This window comes from Miscanthus floridulus, chromosome 9, assembly GCF_019320115.1.
Source record: "Miscanthus floridulus cultivar M001 chromosome 9, ASM1932011v1, whole genome shotgun sequence".
In the NCBI taxonomy this organism is placed as follows: domain Eukaryota; kingdom Viridiplantae; phylum Streptophyta; class Magnoliopsida; order Poales; family Poaceae; genus Miscanthus; species Miscanthus floridulus.
The window spans coordinates 42,983,492-43,003,184 of NC_089588.1; the positions used below are offsets into that span (position 1 = coordinate 42,983,492).

General features: G+C 42.8%; 2 protein-coding genes across 7 annotated transcripts; both read right to left on the bottom strand.

The window, feature by feature from the left end:
• Positions 1-4,251: 4,251 nt before the first annotated feature.
• On the bottom strand, positions 4,252-12,063 carry LOC136483673 (disease resistance protein RPM1-like). Of its 4 annotated transcripts, none has more exons than XM_066480803.1 (3): positions 11,754-12,063; positions 11,544-11,626; positions 4,252-7,281 (listed from the first exon to the last, which is right to left on the bottom strand). In XM_066480803.1, exon 3 carries the CDS (start codon positions 7,274-7,276, stop codon positions 4,562-4,564), a length of 2,715 nt encoding a protein of 904 aa, XP_066336900.1. In that variant the 5' UTR covers positions 7,277-7,281; positions 11,544-11,626; positions 11,754-12,063; the 3' UTR covers positions 4,252-4,561. The 4 variants fall into 4 exon arrangements, with proteins under 4 accessions (XP_066336900.1, XP_066336899.1, XP_066336898.1 ...); XM_066480802.1 differs by having other exon boundaries at positions 11,714-12,063; XM_066480801.1 differs by having other exon boundaries at positions 4,252-7,278; positions 11,754-12,062.
• Positions 12,064-12,863: 800 nt separating this feature from the next.
• On the bottom strand, positions 12,864-18,583 carry LOC136481826 (probable inactive leucine-rich repeat receptor-like protein kinase At3g03770). Of its 3 annotated transcripts, none has more exons than XM_066479109.1 (8): positions 18,348-18,583; positions 16,014-17,552; positions 15,153-15,286; positions 14,750-14,990; positions 14,442-14,653; positions 14,303-14,349; positions 13,837-13,942; positions 12,864-13,387 (listed from the first exon to the last, which is right to left on the bottom strand). In XM_066479109.1, exons 2-8 carry the CDS (start codon positions 17,350-17,352, stop codon positions 13,151-13,153), a joined length of 2,316 nt encoding a protein of 771 aa, XP_066335206.1. In that variant the 5' UTR covers positions 17,353-17,552; positions 18,348-18,583; the 3' UTR covers positions 12,864-13,150. The 3 variants fall into 3 exon arrangements, with proteins under 3 accessions (XP_066335206.1, XP_066335207.1, XP_066335209.1); XM_066479110.1 differs by having other exon boundaries at positions 16,014-17,555; XM_066479112.1 differs by lacking the exon at positions 18,348-18,583 and adding an exon at positions 17,676-17,721.
• Between the last annotated feature and the right edge of the window lie 1,110 nt (positions 18,584-19,693).

Consider the following 19,693-nt stretch of genomic DNA (forward strand, 5'->3'; position numbering starts at 1 on the left):
CTCGGAGGAGAATTTTGAATAGGCTCCCATTCAAACCCCCCCTCTGGTCACTTGTTCAGTCCTTCATTTTCTATTCAAAATAATTGCAAGCATACTATATTTGCTAGTTGCCATTCGAGTTAAAGGAGGATACACATCTAATCAAGCTCTTGACTAGCCAAGATATCATGCGGTGACTTCAACAACCGCTGTTCAAGTACCTACAGTGAGGCTACAAGCTATAACCGTTTGAACCAACAGGTACAACACCAAATGCGGTTATACACCTGCTACCACATTTTCGTTCACTGTAATATGTATGTGATGGTAATATATCCGAAAATAACATGTGTTGTGTTGGTTTAATCAGCCTTTTCATCGACTTGGAGCTGTGAGTGCTGGGCAATCCGACCGGAGCTGGAAGCTTAAATACCGCCCAACTCTTGTTCCTTTGTTTTGATTTTACGCTTGTATAATACATTATGTTTTACTGTCTCAATCTAGAGACTTCAGACCTTTATGTCAACTATCTTAAGGTCTATATTATCGGCGTGTGTTAAGTTTAAATCTTTGGACCTTTATATGTCGGCTATCTTAGGACCTATATTATTCTTAGGACCTATATTATTTATTAATATATATTATTAAGTTTGTAATCTTCAGACATCTCGCTTTGGTTTGTCCTTCTGTTTCAGATGTCGTTATCTATAATCAATTATGTTTTTCTAAAAGAATATCTGCCGTGCTAGCCTGCGCGCAAGGGGGCGCGCTAATCACTAGTATGAGCAATATTGTGTTTCAAGAAAAAGCATTTCAAAGGTGGATCCACTGACTGATGCATCCTTGCCACGTTTAGTGGATTTTCATCATGTCAACGTAATGCAAAGTTCTGTATTACTCATATAGAATCGGTATTGGAATGAGATAACAGCCAAATTATTTCTGCTCCTTGTCCATGAGAATCGTCATTTTTGAATTGTTCCGGTAAGAGCAATATTCAACATTGCAATATTCATTTGCTTGGTTTCAAGTGAAATATTGTCTTGTTGAGTCATACTCTGTGCTCGCTCACACTCGGCCACCGCGCTCTGCTCGCTCGCGCGAAGTGGGTCAACCCCGTCCGCTCGATTCGGAAGAACCGGGTCGACCCGCATCTAACGAGAATACTCCGTTTAGGGATGAACCCAACCCCCTACTCCCCCAACCAAACACTCCCAAACTTGGGTCCAACCCATCCCAAACCCACTTCAACCCTCAACCAAACACATGCTAAACTAGGTACACAGTACGTCACATGTCAAAACGGATCCAAAGTAGACCCGTTTGCTGACATGCGGTCTATGATGGCACCAACAATACCAAACTGGCTCCTAAACTTGGTACAAGGTGTCATCTAGGTCACTAAACTCCTAAAATACACATCCACATGCATGAACTAGGCCCATGCTACGTCACCGATCCAAAACGGGTCTAGGCTACACCTATTTACTGACATGGTGGTCCATGCTAGCACTGACAAAGCCAGATAGCGCAACTGCCACTTCTCGTTCGTGCACCTCTCGTGCACCCATCGGAGCTGGTCATGCCCCCGATTTCTGTTGGTCCGGTCACGCACGGTCGTGCCCGCTCCATGACCACGCGCATGAGCCTGGCCGCACGCACCAACGCCGGAAACCATGCTGGCAGCAAGCTCATGTTGCTGGCGGAGACTTTGCCAAACCTGCTTGTCGATGAGGACCTAGATGACACCCGCTGCCAAGTTTAGAGGCCGCTGGTGCATTTTACTCAAATATCAAGGACCAAAAGAAAGGATCTCTAGATGGTTAGAGGGAAGAATATCTACAGTAATAAAATAGTAGGCAACATAAGTTAGATAGATAACAAGATGGCCCTAATAAGCACTACAATTAACTTTGTCTAGGAAGCCTAGGGTGAACAAGAACTACTCACCCTAGTGAACAAAAACAGCTATGCTAATTCACTAGGAGAGTAAACTAGCCAGACAATTGATGTTGAACCCAGAGAAATGTCTTTGATGTTAGACAAGGTAAGCTGCTAGGATGTCTTATGTCCACGAGAAGAATATAAAAGCGAACCCCGAGAAGATGGATGCAATCTTAAAGATGCAACCTCTGCTAAATAGGAAGATGGCTTAGTGCCTGTCCGACATGTTAGGAAAAAACCTATATAAATTAACCTAAAAGAGACGGGTGAGTAACATTACTTTGGAAGAACTCATTTTGGTCGCTTGGGAAATATAGAAGCATCATAATGCTTGTGTTTGAAGAAGCTCCTCCAAATGTCCAATTGGTTCAACAAGATGTGTGGCTAATGAAAGTGCTTTGTGGTGCATAGCTGGAGCCTTTGCTCTTAATGAGCGTTTCTTCGACTGCTGAGCATACATGACTTGATGTATGTACTGTTTAATTGTGCTTGGGGTGTTTTTTCCTTTTAGTTTTTTTGGTTTTAAGTGATGGGTGTGGGAGTTAGTTTTTTTCTCCCTTGTACTTGGAGTAGACTCTTGCCTCTCCGTATTTCTTTTCTTCTTAATAAAATGACATGCAACTCTCCTAAGTTGTTTGAGAAAAAAAAGAACTCAAGTAACAATTGTATTATGCTATGAACTAGACTAGCTCACTTAGTTGGGTTCCATGTGTTGGTTACGTAACTCTGAATTCTTCCTGAGTGCAGCGATAGTTATGTGTTGGACTATCTGGAGAGCCCGAAATGATTTAATTTTCAATGAGATAGGACCTGAGCTGTAATCTTGCAAAAGAGCCTTCAACAAAGAGATGGCCCTAACTTCACTCAGAGTAAAGGAAAGTTGCTCAGAGAGATCTTGTTCATGGATCCAAAATTGGTTATAATACAGAAAAAGGATAGCATTTTTCCTTTCTTTTTTGTCTCTCGAACTTTGTTGTAAACTCTTCCTGGTATTTACTTACTTTAATATAAAGCTGTAGGGGCCTCGGCCCCTCTAGATTCGTCGAAAAAAAAAGTTGGGTACTTATATTTCCTAGATTTATTGTAGAATTCAATAGGTTGTTTTTTATGATACGTGTCCGTTGATAAGAGAGTTCAATGGCCCGTGGATGCATTTAGTGAAACGAATTGTGTTTCTATTTAGTAGAACAATTGCAGCGATGTCACCGAACTGACTATGATTCATCGTGCCAAATGTGAAGGAACCAGTGCTTGTATTTGTTCCATACCTTGTTGCTCCTCCATCTCCTCTTCTTTCTTTTGCTTCTTTCCTTTCAAGCTTTCGTTCCCAATCCTCCTCGCCGTTACTCCGTCCTTGATTTTATAACTTTGTCATAATTTTTATAATATTTATTTATGTCAAATCAGGATTGTTATAATTCTCCTTGCTTTCAGTATAAAATGTTTGCTTGCGTTAAAAAAATTAAACGATTTTGAGTCAAACTCTTGCAGCCACAAGCCCACAACTGCGCTGAACCCAAGGCCTAGCAGTTGCTCCTTCTTGGGCCGAGAGTAAATCTGAGGAAAGACACGAGAGGGGAAACACTGGGCTGTCGCCTGTCGCCTGTCGCCTGTCGCCTGTCGACGAGCTGAACTGGGCCTCAAGCGAAGGCCCGTCTCCGTGGAACCTGTCTGCACTCTGCAGCCTCCCCTCCTCCCGTTTGGGATGGTTTCCTGCGCATTCGGCGCAGCGCCGCCGGCGGCCGTGGCGAGCCCCGTGTCCCCCTCTACCCCTCAGTGGCGCAGCTAACCTTGGAAGACTTGTGCCACTCCGAAAATCAGGTTGATAACTTCGTCGAGCTTCATACGATGTGGCCGTTTGTTTTCAGTGCAGTTCCCATTGTATTTGCCAGTGTGCTGACATCGATTTATCATAGGGGTTCAGTGCCTGCTGTTCGACATGTTGCATCCAATCAGTTTTTCCCTTGGTGGTAGATAACTTTTTAACATTCAATATAGTACATATTATCGATTTATCAGGTGTAGGGCACAAGAACCATTTGTATGCTAAGTGCTGGCGCTGTGTGCCTCAATCAGTTAATTACTCGGACCATATGCCTAAACCTGATACAATTATCCAAAAATCAATGTGCATTTCGTCGCCTGACCCCGTCAACCGAGCATTTCTTTTTTGCCTTTCCTCATTGGATTCATGTGGAGTTGGGCTCGACCGTAAGCTGATTTTAAGGCACCCTTCGTGCTGTATTTCAGAAAACTGTTTGTACAAAGGACTTTTATGGCACAATGTTGCAGTGTTTCTGAATTATTGGATCTGGAAGAGATTGAATCTAGTCACAAGATAAATAATTTATTACATTATGCAATTCAGTACACAAGGTCCAGGTTCTTGCATGGGGATCAAACTACAAACCAAAACCACACTACAACTTGTAGTAGGTGCAACCTGATGTCAAAACAATGACAAATTTAAGGGTTTATTGGAGCATTACAAATCTAGTACATATTATAGATGCTACGCAGGTTTACTGACAATGCCAATGACCGATGGCTTATTGAGGAGGACTGAACAATTTGCGTAGTAGGTACAAGTAGATATCCATGGATAAATGCCAGTGCACATGGAACCTAAGTCCCACTGCTATATGTGGAGCTCTGAAACATACTGCATTTTCTCCTGCATTCCGTTCATATGCCACTGAACTTTGAAGTCCTGGTGCAGATGCAGCAGCCATAGCTTCTTCAGAGAGCGAAGGGATTCGATGCCTTGGGGGACCTTGTTAAGTTTTGGAAGTGTCACAACATATAAACCTTCAATCTGTGGAAGGGCACGATGGCTGATGTTCAGCTCGCTGACATCAGGCATGCGCTTCAAGACAAGCGTTTTCAGATGTGGGAAGCACCCCTCATAAAGAACTAGGGTGTTTGCACTACGAACCCTGTTAAGGCTAAGATAGGTTAGGTTCGGCACATATGGAGCAAGCAATTTGAATGGGTCGTCCTTAAGTCCACACCAGCTTATAGCTAGATACTTCAGATTTCTGCCATGGTCAAGAAATATTGGGCACTCTAATGTCTTGTCTGCCCAACACCCTCTGATTATCAACCTGTGGAGTTTATCAGATTCTGGCTTGAGAGCTTGAAGGCAAAGTTCCTCGTTCTCATCACTTGCAGAGAGTAGCAAGCTAGAAAGAAGTGGCATCATGGAAAGTGCAGCAAAAAGATTTGCACAGTCAACAGCATGTATTTTGTCAATCCACACACTCTGTAGTTTTGTAAGTTTCGCTAGCTGCTCAGCCAAGTCCTTGCTCGCTTCCACGGTCTCAAGAGTCTGCAGATCCTCCAAATTGGATAGCTGTTTTGGTGCTTGCATTCCGATGAAATACCGGAACTTTGACTGCTCCTCATCATCATATCTATCAGCTAGAAGGTGCCGCAGCTTCTTGACCCTGACAATCCCTCGTGGCAACTTCTCTATTTTTGTTTGCTTGATGTCCAGAGTGAGGAGGTTTGAGAGCTTCCCGATAGACTCTGGGAGTGACTTGACCCTTGTGCGGCGCAGACCAATGTAGCGCAGATTAAACAGATTTCCTATGGATGCTGGCACTTCGGTTGTTTCAGAATCTTGCAGCTCAAGAACAGTAAGATAGTGGGATTCAGATAAAATTGGTGATAACAACTGAGAAGGTGATGCAATTATTCCAAGTGCCACTAGGGTTCGAAGACGTGGGAATTTTGCTTTTACTGCATTTTTGTCTTTCCATCCACATGACGACAGGCGACGAACATCCTTGTCCATGTGGGACATGCTTGAAAAATCAATGGCGGAACCATACTTTTCCTCTTTGGCAATAGAAAGCACCAGGTCTCGCACAAGGTCATGCATCTTGCAGGTACTAACCCTGCCTAGCTCATCATTCTCCACAACTTCCATCATATTTCTTTGAATCAATTCTCTGAGATATCTGTCAGCCACCTCCTCTGCTGTGCTTTGTTCTTTTGGAAATGCAAAACCTTCTGCAACCCACAGCCGCACAAGGCTTTCTCGTGAGAATTCGTGATCCTCTGGGAAGAGACCACAATACAAGAAGCAATTCCTCAGTTCTCCAGGTGTGTCATGGTAGCTCAGATTTAGAATTGCACGAAGATGATCATTATTTGCCAGCTCACCACGAAGTTGGTTGTACGTCTCGTTCCAGACGTATTCTGTTGCTGGCAGTGAAGACATCATACCACCTATGGATACAATTGCAAGTGGCAGGCCTTGACATCTATCCACTATAGCTTTAGCCAGCTTTTCAAGGTTCTGAGGGCACTTGCATTCCATGCGGTTATAGAAAGCCTTTCTGCTGAAAAGATTAAATGCATCATTGTGTTCCAATGGTTTGAGTTTGAGTTGATGTCTTGGTTGAGCAAGTGTAGCCACATGCTCCTGTCGTGTTGTGATTATAACTCTACTTGCTTGGAGATTCTGGAATACATCTATTATCTGAGTGTATGCTTCTCGATTCCAGACATCATCTAATACAAGCAAACTGTTTCCACCTGATAACCTTTCTTTTATTTTTACTTCCAAGTCATGGGTATCCAAATCCATTAGCTGTGAATGCTCTTGGTCCCCAATCTTCCTAAGCATTTTTCTCAGCAAATCAACCAAACCATAGGTCTGAGACACAACAATCCAAGCATGAGTGGTGAAGTTGACCTTCTCCCGCTCATACACATTTGCGACCAGGGTGGTTTTTCCCAGTCCACCCATACCAGACACTGTAATCACTGTGCTACCTTGCTTGTCAGAGTACAGCCATTCAGTCACCTGTCTCCTGTTGTCTTCAATCCCCACAATATCAGCTTGTACAACTTCCTGGAAATTGCTATGCGGTTGTTTTCTTTCAATGTCAGCAAGTGGATTAGGAATAAGGTGTGGCAGCTGCAGCCATCGATCTCGCCGCTTCACAACATTTTCAATTTTCTTCTCTATCTGGATAATCTCATCAGCAATCTCACTGAAAACTGTGACATAATAAGCTTTGGAGAAGAACTTCTTCATGGTATTTTCTTCCGCCAATTTAAGAGCATGATATGAATATTTATCCATTACATCCTCAACACGGTGGGCCAAATCCCGCACGTCTCCAATCCAGTCTTTAACAAGCTCATTGCTATGACCTGGTGTACTAAATTGCTTTACAACAGTACTCATCATCTTAAATTCTTTCCCTATTTCCTCAACTTTCTCTGGTAATTCCTTCAGATTCTTAACTTTGTCTGATAGCTTGGCTATCACAGCTTTTGTGGTTTCTTCCGTTAATGTGGCACCAATCTTTGAAACAACATGGAGTAAGGCCTCCGCCATTTCTGCTGAGCAGCATAAACGTAGATCATGTTACATATTGCAATAAGAATTGAAAGAAATTGGCAGAAACTAAGAGCAGTTGCATGATCTGATATTTATGCCATGTAATTATCAGTGAGATTACTAAAGAAAAATGGAAGGACAAGAAAAATATGCTTAGGAGTATATCTATATGTTCAGTTTGATTCAAAATTGTTTCCTGGCTTCTGATTTGGAATTCAATATTTATAATTAGGTGTAGAAATCTGGCCCATTAGCGCATACAGAATTATGATGCAGTTAATTAAGACATTTTGTTAAGTTTATGTATGGAAGCAAAGTGTCAAATAAACCTCCAGTATTAATAAACAATTATCCTTTTTGTAAAGTACCTTTTTCTCTCTTTAATTGATTCATCATTGTATTGTGACTCTTAATGTCATTGAAGGTAAGCAATTTTCATTAGCCAAATAGTTCAAACTTTGTCTGCATCATTGCTTTGATAGTGTGTCATGTGGGGCACACTGGCATATCATCTTGGTAGGCATGGATGCTAGCAAAGTGCAGCAGTGGTGAACTGATTGATACCACGTTTAGTGTGAGCACTATGAGGCTTTCTTGGTCTCTCAGGAAACATGGTGTCTATCCAAAGAGACACCCCTTGGTAATCTTGCTTAACAAGTAGTCATTAGACAGTTGGTTGTATATTACTGATTGGGTTAGGATCTTGTTTGCTAATGTTTGGATCCACGAGATTGAGAGTTCATTTAGTTCATGTTCAGTGGGGATTCATACAGGTTGACCCTGCAGGAGATTGCCATTGCTCTGGGGGTTCCTCTAGTGACACTCATTGTTACCCTAGTGCCTATGCACCTCGTCGTGCTTTGGGAGGCGATATAGTTCCTCTAGCTGAGACTATTTCTGTGTTGTTCAAGTAGTCGTTTAATGCTAATTCTTTGAGGATTCCAACAGAGTTGACACTAGTAGAAGCTTCCCTTCTTGTGTTCAAGAAATCTTTGCTTCCTAGAGCAGTATATGACTTATGGTGAGGTCGTTACAGTTGTTCAGCAGTGGTTGCTATCATTGGTAATGGGGCATATTCAGTTTGACATTGTGGACATGCTTCATTGTGAGTGGGAGGAGGGGATGGCTGAAGGGTTGGGTCGTCACCGAATGCCATATGCTCACCGTATTTATTTTATTTTGGCTCAATGCATTGGCTTCCCACAGCACATGGAGACCTTAGAGGCCAAGCCCCAGTGGCTACTGAGAAACACCATGGAGGCCGTGCCCTGAGAGCTCTTCAGAGGCAGCTGGCAGAGTTAGCTTAGGCCGACGTGGAGGATCTTGCTTTGAGAGCGGCTGAGGCTAGCGCTAGTCTTACTGGGCTATATGGATCACTTGCCAGTGACGAGGATGATGAGGACTATGTTAGGTGTTACCTTCATCACCACCTCTGTATCCGAGGCCAGCCCATTATGATGAGGCTAGGGGATCTGGTGTTGCTAGAGAGGATACTTTGTTGCCTATCACCACCAGCCAGTCCACTGCTACTCCAGCTGTTCCATATTCTTTTGTTGAGATATAACGACAGATGCTTGACATGCAGGCCTAGCTTATAGCTTATACAGATGCACCAAGAGCAGGCTGCAGGCTGACAGGTTTGAGGCTCAGCAGCTATGAGCTGAGAGACATAAGGAGGCTCTGACATCATTGGTTCGAGGACAAAATCCCTTCTTGACCAGATGAAATGAGGGAGGAGCAGACAGGACTTGCCCCTCCGCAGCTAAGGTCTCCAGTTTCATATCCACTAGTTGTTCAGCCATCACCGATGATTGAACCTAGTCAGAGAGCTTTCTTTCAGCAGCAGAGATTTTACCAGGTGCTACCAGCGTCAGTGTTTTCTTAGGGGATGCTAGTTTCTTCAGGACTGCAGACTCCTCGGCCTCCCCTCCTCCCCCTCCCCCACCCCACCCCCCCGGTCTGGTGCACTCCCTTTGTATCGGTTGGTCTACAATTTGAGTCAATTGGTCATCAATTTGTTACCTTGGCATCTTCAGCGACTCAGAGGATTGTTGGTTCTGTTCCTATGAACGAGTTGTTGGAGACTCCTCCGTCTCATGGTACTACAGTTGTTTCCTCTTTAGAGACCGTGAGTCAGGCTATGGATACAAGCTGGTACCTCTACTGCTCCAGGCATGTTAGTATCTCTACAAAGGATACCACTGTCACCACAGGGACAGTGCGATAGACTATGACAGAGACAGACACCGCAGAATGCATTCAGAGTCAGTACATCTGTTGGCACTCCTATCGACAAGGCTCTTGATCAGCTACACAAAGATGACGAGACCGATGCCTCGCTGTTCATCGTGACCCTCAGTGTAGACTCGACAGTTGCACCGCCTCAGTCGACCCTTCGATGCTTGGTGTCTCATCTTTTTGGGTGCTTAAATACCAAAAAGGGGAGAGTTGTGTGACTTAGTGGGAGAGAATGGGTAGCTAGGGTTTTAGTTCTTCCTTGTATGTTTGCATCCTGCTTGTGTAATGTACTCTTTGTACATTTTGTGAAGAACCAAACTTTAGGCCTTGTTTGGATCCATAGAACTAACAACAAGTTGAGTAATTTTTAGTCCCTAAGCATCCAAACAGGCGGACTAATTGTTAGTCCACTAGTCATGGACTAGTTGTTAGTTCACTGGTCCACTTATATAGCTAATAGGATTAGTTGTTAGTCATAGTCCATCCAAACAAGCCCTTAGTTTAGGGGTTATCTGGACATAGGAAAAACTTGGAGGGAGTAACTTGAACATTTTCTTTTTGTACTTTATAGTTTTTTAATAAGTCACTTAGGTGTTTGATTTGAGAAACCACTGCTTAGGGTGGTATATTTTGTGTTCATCTAATGAATTTTGGTTACAATACTCCGTCTCTCATGCTTATACTAATATTATATAGTGAGGGGATAAGGTAGTGATGGATCCACTGATTTTATTTCACGAAAAAAGGGCATACCCAGTGCAGAGAGCTCCCGCTCTGTGCGGGGTCTGGGGAAGGGTGTCATTGGCAAGTCTTACTCTCACCTGTGCAATGCGAGGAGACCGCGACTCGAACCCGGGACCTTCCAGTCACAGGCGGTAAGACTCTACCGCTTGCACCAGGCCCGCCCTTCACTGATTTTATTTCACGGATCAAACAAAAAGGGTAAGGAGTAACGAGTGTGAAAATGATGAACTGTCACATTTCTGAAACCAAATACCAACTTATTGTGTTACAACTTGCAAGTGTGTTTCCCATATGTGTCAATCACACTGGCTCTTCGGGCTGTTTGTTAGGTTGGAGCCCCTTTGTTTTTTAAGAATACAGTATTCCCAAGGGCTGTAAAAGCATTAGTATGCTTTTGTGATATACTTACATATGGGTCATGTTCATGCAGACTGGCCCTTGGGGGCTGTTCCTTATGTCGGAGCCCCTTTGTAATAAGAGGTTAGTATTCCTAATGGTTCTACTGGCAGCGATAGCTACACTTGTAATAATGGTGGACTGATTCCTCTTCTTGAAGAGGATAAAGCTAAAACTTTCTTCCATTGTCTAAAAAAGGATTGGTGTGCTTTTGTGATATACTTGCATTGTATATTCAGGGTAGATTTGTTTAATGACATGACCAACTGGAAATACATTCGAGTCCAGAAGTTCTGACATACTGTTTGTTGCCAAAGATGCAATCTGAAACGGAACAGATTTTGATAGATCTTTCTTAGGCACTATGTTTAGAGAAATAAGAGCAAAAATGATGTATGATTTTGTTCGAAGCTCTGTTTCTCATTGCCCTAGGGCTTGTAATTCAGTAGCTCATACATTAGCAGCAATTGGTCTAAATTGTAATAATGGATCTGTTCTCTGGCAGGACCATTTACCTGAATACGTTGCTGTTCTAGTGTCCAGTGAGTTGGCTCGACAAAGTGATTAATGTATATTTGACTTCAAAAAAAAAAAGATGCAACTGATGCTTTGGTGAGCTATACTTGTAATCTATTGAGCTATCGGTTGTTTTTTTTGCTTTTTCTTTTTTGCAAAATCTGGGAGTGTTGGCTCATGCCTATTTGCAGATTTGGTATGTCTGCCTACAAGCAGGGGGGATAATAATATAGTAACACTGCAAATCTCGAATTCTGATATGTGAAAAGAAAATTCGCTTAATTCAATTTGATGAACATGGCAATTCATTATATCTCCTAGCAAAGAGAAGGGTATCAATAAAGATGGAAACATTTGGTTCTGATGATACCTGCTGGCCGCTGGGGATTGGAAATTGAGAAGTGCTCAACAACAAGAAGCCTGACACTGGAAGTCCAACAGTCTGATCTAACCCTGCAGAAAAAGGTGGATGTGAATGGTGTTAAGATGCAGAAGCAAATCTGAGACAAATCTCGGAAGGAAAGACTCGGGGAAGCTAACCACTCGAAGATGATGCTGGAAGACAGCAGCAGAATCTAACCTCGACAGCACTTGGGTTGGGAAGCCGGTTGCCTCTGGTGAGCTAGTTCATCGCAAAGCAGCAGGAAGCCAGCAAGCCTTTGTGGTGTTTGATGAGCTGCTTATACCTGAGGCTGCAATAATGGAGGTCGGCTGGTCGCTAGGGAGATCGAGTCGACCTGGACTTAGACAGAGGTCCAGTGATGCAAGCAAGGACAAGGAGGCAAACTACAGAAGACTTGAAGTCTTCTTGTTTTCTTGCACTACGCGGAGGACGACTTTGGCAAGGTCAAGGACCGAGTACTCACAGGAGGCCCCATATGTGGGAAATGAATCAACGCAGAAACTACCCTTTGTAGATTTTTTTTTTCATCTTTTTCGATAAAAATACCCTGTCTGGATTGTATGTTCTTTTTTCATTCAAAAAAAAAGGATTGTATGCTCTTTCTTGGACACATTGCCACGCCAAACGCGGGCCTTTTGATGCAGCCTTTCTTTCTCTATCAACGTCCCTTTGAGCTTAGCTTTGCCTTGTTGTCTGTACTCGTCACCAACCATGGCCGTGTAACAATAGTTTACCTTTGCATCATTTCGTCATCTCCTCAAGGTCATTTACATTATCTTTTATTCGCGTACAGTCATACGCCTGCGTCTCAGTGTCAATATGATGACCTGATTAGCAAAATGATGTGACCATGACCTTGAGCAAATCCAAATCCATGGGAAGAGAACGGGAGAGAGAAGACCCGGGACTGGCTTTTGAGGCCACCCGCAACTACCCCAAACTGAAGCTGTAGCATCGAAAGAGGCATGTTCGCTTGAACTTATCAGCCGGCTTATCAGCTAGAATCTATAATATTTTCTCTCACAACAAACCAGTTTCAGCTGGCTTATCAGCCGGCTTTAATACCACTGGGCAATTACCCTCACAGCCTCACTGTACGAGCAGGAGGTCCCACACCAAGGGATCCAATGGGACTCGGGAGAGAACGACATAAATAAATGCATATTTGCTTTGGATTAATGTGTGTTTGATTGTGGCCAAAATGCCAAATACTAGTATATTCAAAATAGCGAAATTAAAATTTGACACTTCTGATTAATTTTAGCTACCATTTGCTTATATCCTTTGTTCTTTATTAGGTGGCTAAAGTTGACTATATTGAGGGCCACTAATTTGGTGGTCGAGATTTAGCCATGCCAAAAGTTAGCCTGGCTATTTGGTAGCACCTCTGATAAGAAAAACAAACAGGCTCTAAGGATCAGAGATATCAGGCTCTAAGAAAAACAAACAGGCAGAGCTCACTCATCCGGTCATCCCCTGTCCTCAAATCGAGATCATATATAAAGACGAATCTTGCTTCCTATCATCTTAGATCCGGTCTAGATTACAGTTTCGAGCTATTTCCAGTTTCCATGCTAACTAGCTTGTGAGGAAACTTCTGATCGTTGGTCGCCGTCTGCCGCTGTCTGGACCTGGGCAGCATATTGCAGGTTCCACAGAACTTCTTCAATGGAAGGTCGGGCCGAGCATTCGACGGACAGGCATTTTATCATAATTGAAACCACAATGGATAAGGAATCCTGTGAAGAAGTGCCAATAATGACAGGATCCACAACTTGATCGCGCTCTTCCAAAGTTGACATTGACGCAACCTGCAGATACAGGCAAAAGTTAGATTTCCTCTTTGTTTTTCTCTCCCGCAGGCAGTAAATGTATCTGTAAGTATGGTCAGAACAATGATCATATCAGACTTCGCAAAGGGATGAAGGTCAAGCTTAGATCACAGATAACTATTCCAGTTAATTAAGTAAGATGCATGGCCACTTCGTTCAAACAAAAAGTAAGATGCATGGCCCTTTTTGGAAAATGGTGAAACCAAACACGAGATAGTTTACAGGTATTTTGCATATGTGCTGCATCAAATCACAAACACTGGGGAAAGTATGATGAAGAATGGAGTCAAATCCCAACCAAGACAGAAGGTATTTTAAGTGTTTTAAACATCCTAAAATCCTCGTGAGGTTAACTAAGCTACTCAGCATTGAACAATCTCTATCCAGTATCTATAAAATTTGTAGTATAAATATGTAGGGCAACATACCAGATCTTTCAAAATGAAAGGGTCACCTTTGTCATTTAATTTTGGGCCCATAAGTACTTCCAGTAGAATAAAGCCGAAAGAGCATACATCATCCTCCAATTTTTCCCTATAACACATATGTTATATGGGTCAACTAATTATGTCACACCAGAATTTTAGAACCAGAATTCCTTTTTTTCTATTTCAATGCACTTGGTGTGCTGAACTCTAAATGTTATTACCAAACTGTGCATGTGAAATAAAAAACTCGACCTGCATGGGTAAGATAGGCCCCGAGCAATGTTATAGGAAAGACCTCACGCAGGTCGGCTCCCACAGGGAATCGAACCCAAGACCCGAGGAGTGCTACTAGAACCACCTAGCCAACTCAGCTAGAGGCCCGTTCGCATGCATGTGAAATCAAACTTGCCCTTGGACTATGCATCTCAAATTAAACAAAGATACAATTTGTTTAGCATGTACTTACATTTCCGTAGTATCATTTTGCAAGTATTTTTTCTCTTGTCCTATTACCTGAACACAGTAAGTAATTTATGTTAAAATAAAGCAGCATTGTCTGACCTTTAAGCTGCTTAGGGATAATACTTTCAGAATGACAAGCCCACCTCATGTTTGTATATCTCCTCTGTGATTATGGATAATCCATAGTCGCTCAACTTTGCCATATGGTGTTCGTCAACCAAAATACTGGAAGATTTTAGCCGATTGGATAAGGAACCAGGAATTATTCCTGTATGTAGGAAATGAACAGCCTTAGCAATGGCAATCAGCACCTGCAGCCTATCACACCATTTCAGAGTCTTCTCTGGACAAGAGGCTGCCAAAAAGAAAGTGTAAACATAAATAATAAATGGGATCCGAAAATTTATGTTGTTCATTTAATTTGACTTCATAGTCAAATTCAGGTCATTACCAGAAAGATAAGAAGAAAGAGTTCCACCAGGCACATATTCATATACAAGGAAAACCCTCTTTACAGTTGATTCATCAACTGCGCTGTCAATGCAGTGCCCCAATAGGCAAACCAGATTTGGATGGCGAAGCTTTGCAAGGAGATCTAAACGAAGCTTTAGATTCCTAATCGAATGTCGCTGGTGCAATGCCAAACATCTTATGGCAATCAGGGTCCCATTCTCTACTTTTCCCCAGTACAGCTGAAAATATGAAAAGTTGTGACCAATCGAATTAGGCTAGAAGAACTGCTATTGGTACAAGTGTAACCTAGAGCAATTGAAATATTCTACTTTGGTTCATTTGCTAATCGTGTTATGCTTAGGGTAAAGCAAAATGTAAATAATACAAAAACACTAACAAACCTTTCCAATTGCTCCCTCGCCTAAAAATGCTGACCGTTCAAAGCTCTTTGTTGCTTCCTTGAGTTCTTCTAAAGAAAATACGCGATGTGATGGCTGCATTTGTGTTCCTAACTTGACAGCTTGAGATATGCACCCTGCAATGAAGGGAGAAATTATTTGAATTGACAAGAAAAACAGGTGTAAAGCATCTGATATAAATATTTATAATTAAGACATGTTAGGATTCATGCATAAGCAAACAGGTCCCTAATGGTCACAGGAGCCTTAGTAGCACCTCAAGTCCGGGGTTTTACTTCCCATGGGAGCGAATTCAAATAGGTCTAGGTTAAAAAAGACACCCATCGTCGGCTATGTTCCTGAGTTATACAGCGTGATGAACATGGCCACAGACATGTGTCCTAGGTGCTCGGTAGCACATCTAGGGCAGCCGTCCTTCGGGGTGTTTCTCAGCCTACGCGAGTAGTTCCTTCTTAATGCAATGCTGTGGGAGCGGTCTTTCCCCACAAGCCAAGGTTTGTTTTTTTGGATTCATGCATACAAAAAAATGGCAGGCCATCAATTTTTAAGATTACCATTACTGTCACCCAAAGCACATTCACATACACATCATTACAGAGCATTTCTATGGTATGGCAAGACTGAGGATGCACTGTAACAATGTGGACCACCAAAGCTAGGCTGCATTTGCTGATTCAGACATAAGTTAACTTGGGAGTGATGGATTATCTAATTCCACATCTTTTTTTTTAAAACAGATACATTTTCGCTGTCACAAAATTTAATTACTCATGAAAGGAGGATCCAAAGAAGTTAAAGAAGCTGCCACACATATTTATGCAATAAATGATTGAGAACTCTTACTTGCATTCACCAGCAGTTCAGAGGACATTCCTGAAATCGAATTATCTTGTGTATGCTTTTGCTGGAACTGTTTTTCTGCCAGAACTTTCTTACAGCTTCTTTTGTTGGAAACCATTAACAACAGACTAAGCACAAGCATAACAAACAATATGCCAACAACAGTGACTACAAGTCCAACATCCTTGTTTGATCCTTTCCCCTTATGAGATTGCTGGCAATATTTAGCTTCATGCTGGTGGGCAGGGTCAACACTAAAGCAATTCCCATCAAACTTAACAACCTTGTTATTCAAATTACAATTCAGACAGCTGGGCAGATCACCTGTGAGTCGGTTAGTGGACAAATCCACAAAGCCCAGGGTGCTGCTGCATGTTAAACTACTTAAGAGTGAACCACTAAGCATATTTGCCGCCAAATTCAGATAACTGATGTTAGGGAGAGCAAACAGCTCTGCAGGAGGACTCCCCACAAGGAAGTTGAATGAGACATCAAGGTGCTGAAGCCGGTTCAACTGACCAAACTGCTCAGGAATTTCACCCTTCAGTGAATTTTTGCTAAGTAAGATTGTTACCACTGATGTAGGCATCTCAGGAAGCTCTCCATCCAACTCGTTGTCCCTTAAATCCAGCATCTCAAGATTATTTATGCTGCCTAAATTTGGAATATCCCCCGAGATGCTATTGCCAGCAAGCGCGAGCTCTGTAAGCATGGCAGCTTTGCCAATTGATGCCGGTATGGACCCCTTCAGCTGGTTACTCTGCAACCGAAGAACAGTGAGGTTCGAGAATGAGTCAAGCCAGTCGGGCACACTTCCATTGAAGTAGTTACCATCCAGTGTCAAAGTATGGAGCTTCGACATGACTGACAGCTTGGGAGGGATCGATCCATAGAGAAAATTGGAGCTCAAATCAAGCACTTCAAGTGAAGATAAACGGTGAATCTTATCTGGGAGGGGGCCCCATAGGCCCAAAGACACCAGGATGACAACTCTTAGGGTAGTTAGCCTTGTCAGCGTAGTAACAAACGAATCAAGAACAAAGGCTTCTGAGAGGGTGACATTAGGAACAGAAAAGCCACTGAACTTTGGTGGCTTGGTGATCCTGTCACCGATGATCTTAAGCTCTCTGATGGCATTTCCCTCACAGGTGACCGCAAGCACTGCAGTGGGTTGAGTGCAGCAGGGATCGCTGCTTGGGCTGCCCCAAGCATCCAGCTGCCTGGGGTACTCCAGCTGCTTCCTGAGCTGCTGCAGCAGCTCGCTCTGTGAAGATTGCTCGCTTATTGAGAACAAAATCAAACAAGTAGTGACCATGACAAGGATACTAAGGTGCCAAGCCATTGGAGCTCAGCTAGCACTATCCTTTCTCAATTGGCTTAGTGTCTTGGTAAACTTTATCACTTCCAAGCCACCAAAATGGGCAGAATTTGAACGAGGACTCGCACAACAAATAAATCAGGAAGGCCGAAGTGGAGCACTGTAGTTGAACAACGCTTCCTCGGAGAGAAAGCTTGCCTTGCTTGCTCCCAAATATGAGTTTCCTGCTGAAGATTACAATTTTCAGCCCAATTTGGATGTAGCAAAACGTATAATAACAATAGAAGTACAAGGCAAACATGTCAGTAAACTGACGCATGTCCTTGTCTTATCATTAGAAAAACCACATTGGATGCTGGACGGAAGAATCAGTGCTTCAGATCGAACGTAGGATGAAACAAGGCAACAGTACATGGTTTCCTTTTGTTTAAATAAAAAATCATTTTGGTTGTAGACATGTAGCCTAATCTGTGGGAACCCGACAAAGAAAATGACAGGTGTGGCTGGGCAGATTGTACTGTGAATGTGATTTCCCATTACTTAAGAGCTTGGTGGCACAAATACAAACTTCAAGGTGGAAACCTGTGGTTTGCAAGAACCCATGAGAGGGACTCGGTAAAAAAAAATGGCAACAAATAAGAAACAAATCTGAGCATGCAAGCAAGGATTGCAGTGAAACCTACCATGAAACGCAGCAGGCTTCAAAACGAATCCCGCTAAGGTGAAAGAAGAAATGCAGCTGAAGGGGAAAAATGAGAGTTTAGCAAACTAGGAGTGCCCGAACCGGAAGCAACTCAGATTTGCAGCGAGGAAACAACTCAGATTCTCAGAGTATACGAACTTAAAAAGGCGGCGGAAAAAAGAGGGGAAATTAGGGAAGAAAAAAAAAAGAGTGTCTGCAAACAGAATCGCACCGTAGTACAGAGCAGAGCAGGCACGCAGTCATGTGGAACCAAATTAGCGCAGAGGAGAAACGACATTCATAATTCAAATGCAGCAAGAAGTTTTGAGCTTCTGACCTGAAACCGAAATGCAGGGAACACAGGAGCAAGAACAACTACAGAGCAGAGTTAAAACGCAAGAAGCTGCTCTCAACTCAGTTCACAGCCTGAACGCCGCGAATGCATCTAAGAACCCCCCAGCGTTCTCTCCCCACATTCTTCCTCAACACCTAGCAAGCAGCCGGGGCAGGCAAGAATGGATGACCCAGCAGCGGGAGGAGGGGAGGAGCGAGAGCGCCCCAGAGCACACGGGATTGATCTCTCACCTACGCAGCCACACTCCCCCGCGCAGCGCGTGTTCAGTTCCACCCAAAATCCTAAAAAAAAATGTTACACTACTTATCACATCAAATATTTGTAGTTCGTGTATGGAGCATTAAATGTAGACGAAAAAAAACTAATTTCACAATTTGATGAAAAATTACGAGACGAATTTAAATCTAATTAGTCTATGTTTAAACCTTAATTATCAAATAAAAACAAAAGTGCTACGATTTGGTGCTATTACTAAAATTTAGGAGATGTGTTGAGAAAATGTTATATAGAGGGTTTAGATATTAATAAAAAAATAAATTACATAATCCGTCGGTATTCCACGAGGTGAAATTTTTAAGCCTAATTAATCTGTCATTAGCATATATTTACTGTAGCAAAACATTGTCAAATCCTGAACCAATTAGGTTCAAAAAATTTGTCTCGCAAATTAGTCGCAAACATCCGATGAGACAGCGACTAAATTTTAGAATGTACCACTGTACCAGTAGTAAAAAAAACATAAAGCCGCCGGCATCGGTGAAGGGCAGTGGATGGCTGCCGGGCCCAGAAGCTGAACCGCTGACCACACTAGCTAGGAGGAAGAGGCCAAAGTGCTGCAAAGCGAGCGGTGGAGTTGGTGGTGGAAATGTTTTGATAGCAAATTTAGAGCAACTCGAGGAGGGGGCACCCAAATCAGGGTTCTCGTTGGCCCAACATTTTACTTCAATTTCGGGCCTTGTTTAGTTGGGCGAAATTTAGGAATTTGGTTACTGTAGTATTTTCGTTTTTATTTGACAATTAGTATTCAATCATGGACTAATTAGGCTCAAAACGTTCGTCTCGCGATTTCCAACCAAACTGTGCAATTAGTTTTTATTTTCGACTACATTTAATGCTCCATACACGTATCGCAAGATTCGATGTGATGGCTACTGTAGCACTTTTTAGGAAAACTTTTTGAAACTAAACAAGGCCAGCAGCACTCACAAACAAAGGCCCCCAAATCCATATGAGCAGATAATGGCATGGAGGACCCACTCGTCATTGGGTCAAACCTTTCTTCTCCCTATCCTCCGCACAGGGCCAGGATGCTCGGCTGGGCAGTAGCC

What these genes read in the sequence shown, in the direction of transcription:
- LOC136481826 (XM_066479109.1), bottom strand. Translation starts at nt 17,352, where the DNA reads ATGGCTTGGCACCTTAGTATCCTTGTCATGGTCACTACTTGTTTGATT. An exon ending in CAAAATGATACTACGGAAAT is followed by an intron (nt 13,943 to 14,302) that starts GTAAGTACATGC and finishes TATGTGTTATAG; the next exon opens with GGAAAAATTGGAGGATGATG. An exon ending in CTTTCATTTTGAAAGATCTG is followed by an intron (nt 13,388 to 13,836) that starts GTATGTTGCCCT and finishes CTGTATCTGCAG; the next exon opens with GTTGCGTCAATGTCAACTTT.
- LOC136483673 (XM_066480803.1), bottom strand. Translation starts at nt 7,276, where the DNA reads ATGGCGGAGGCCTTACTCCATGTTGTTTCAAAGATTGGTGCCACATTA.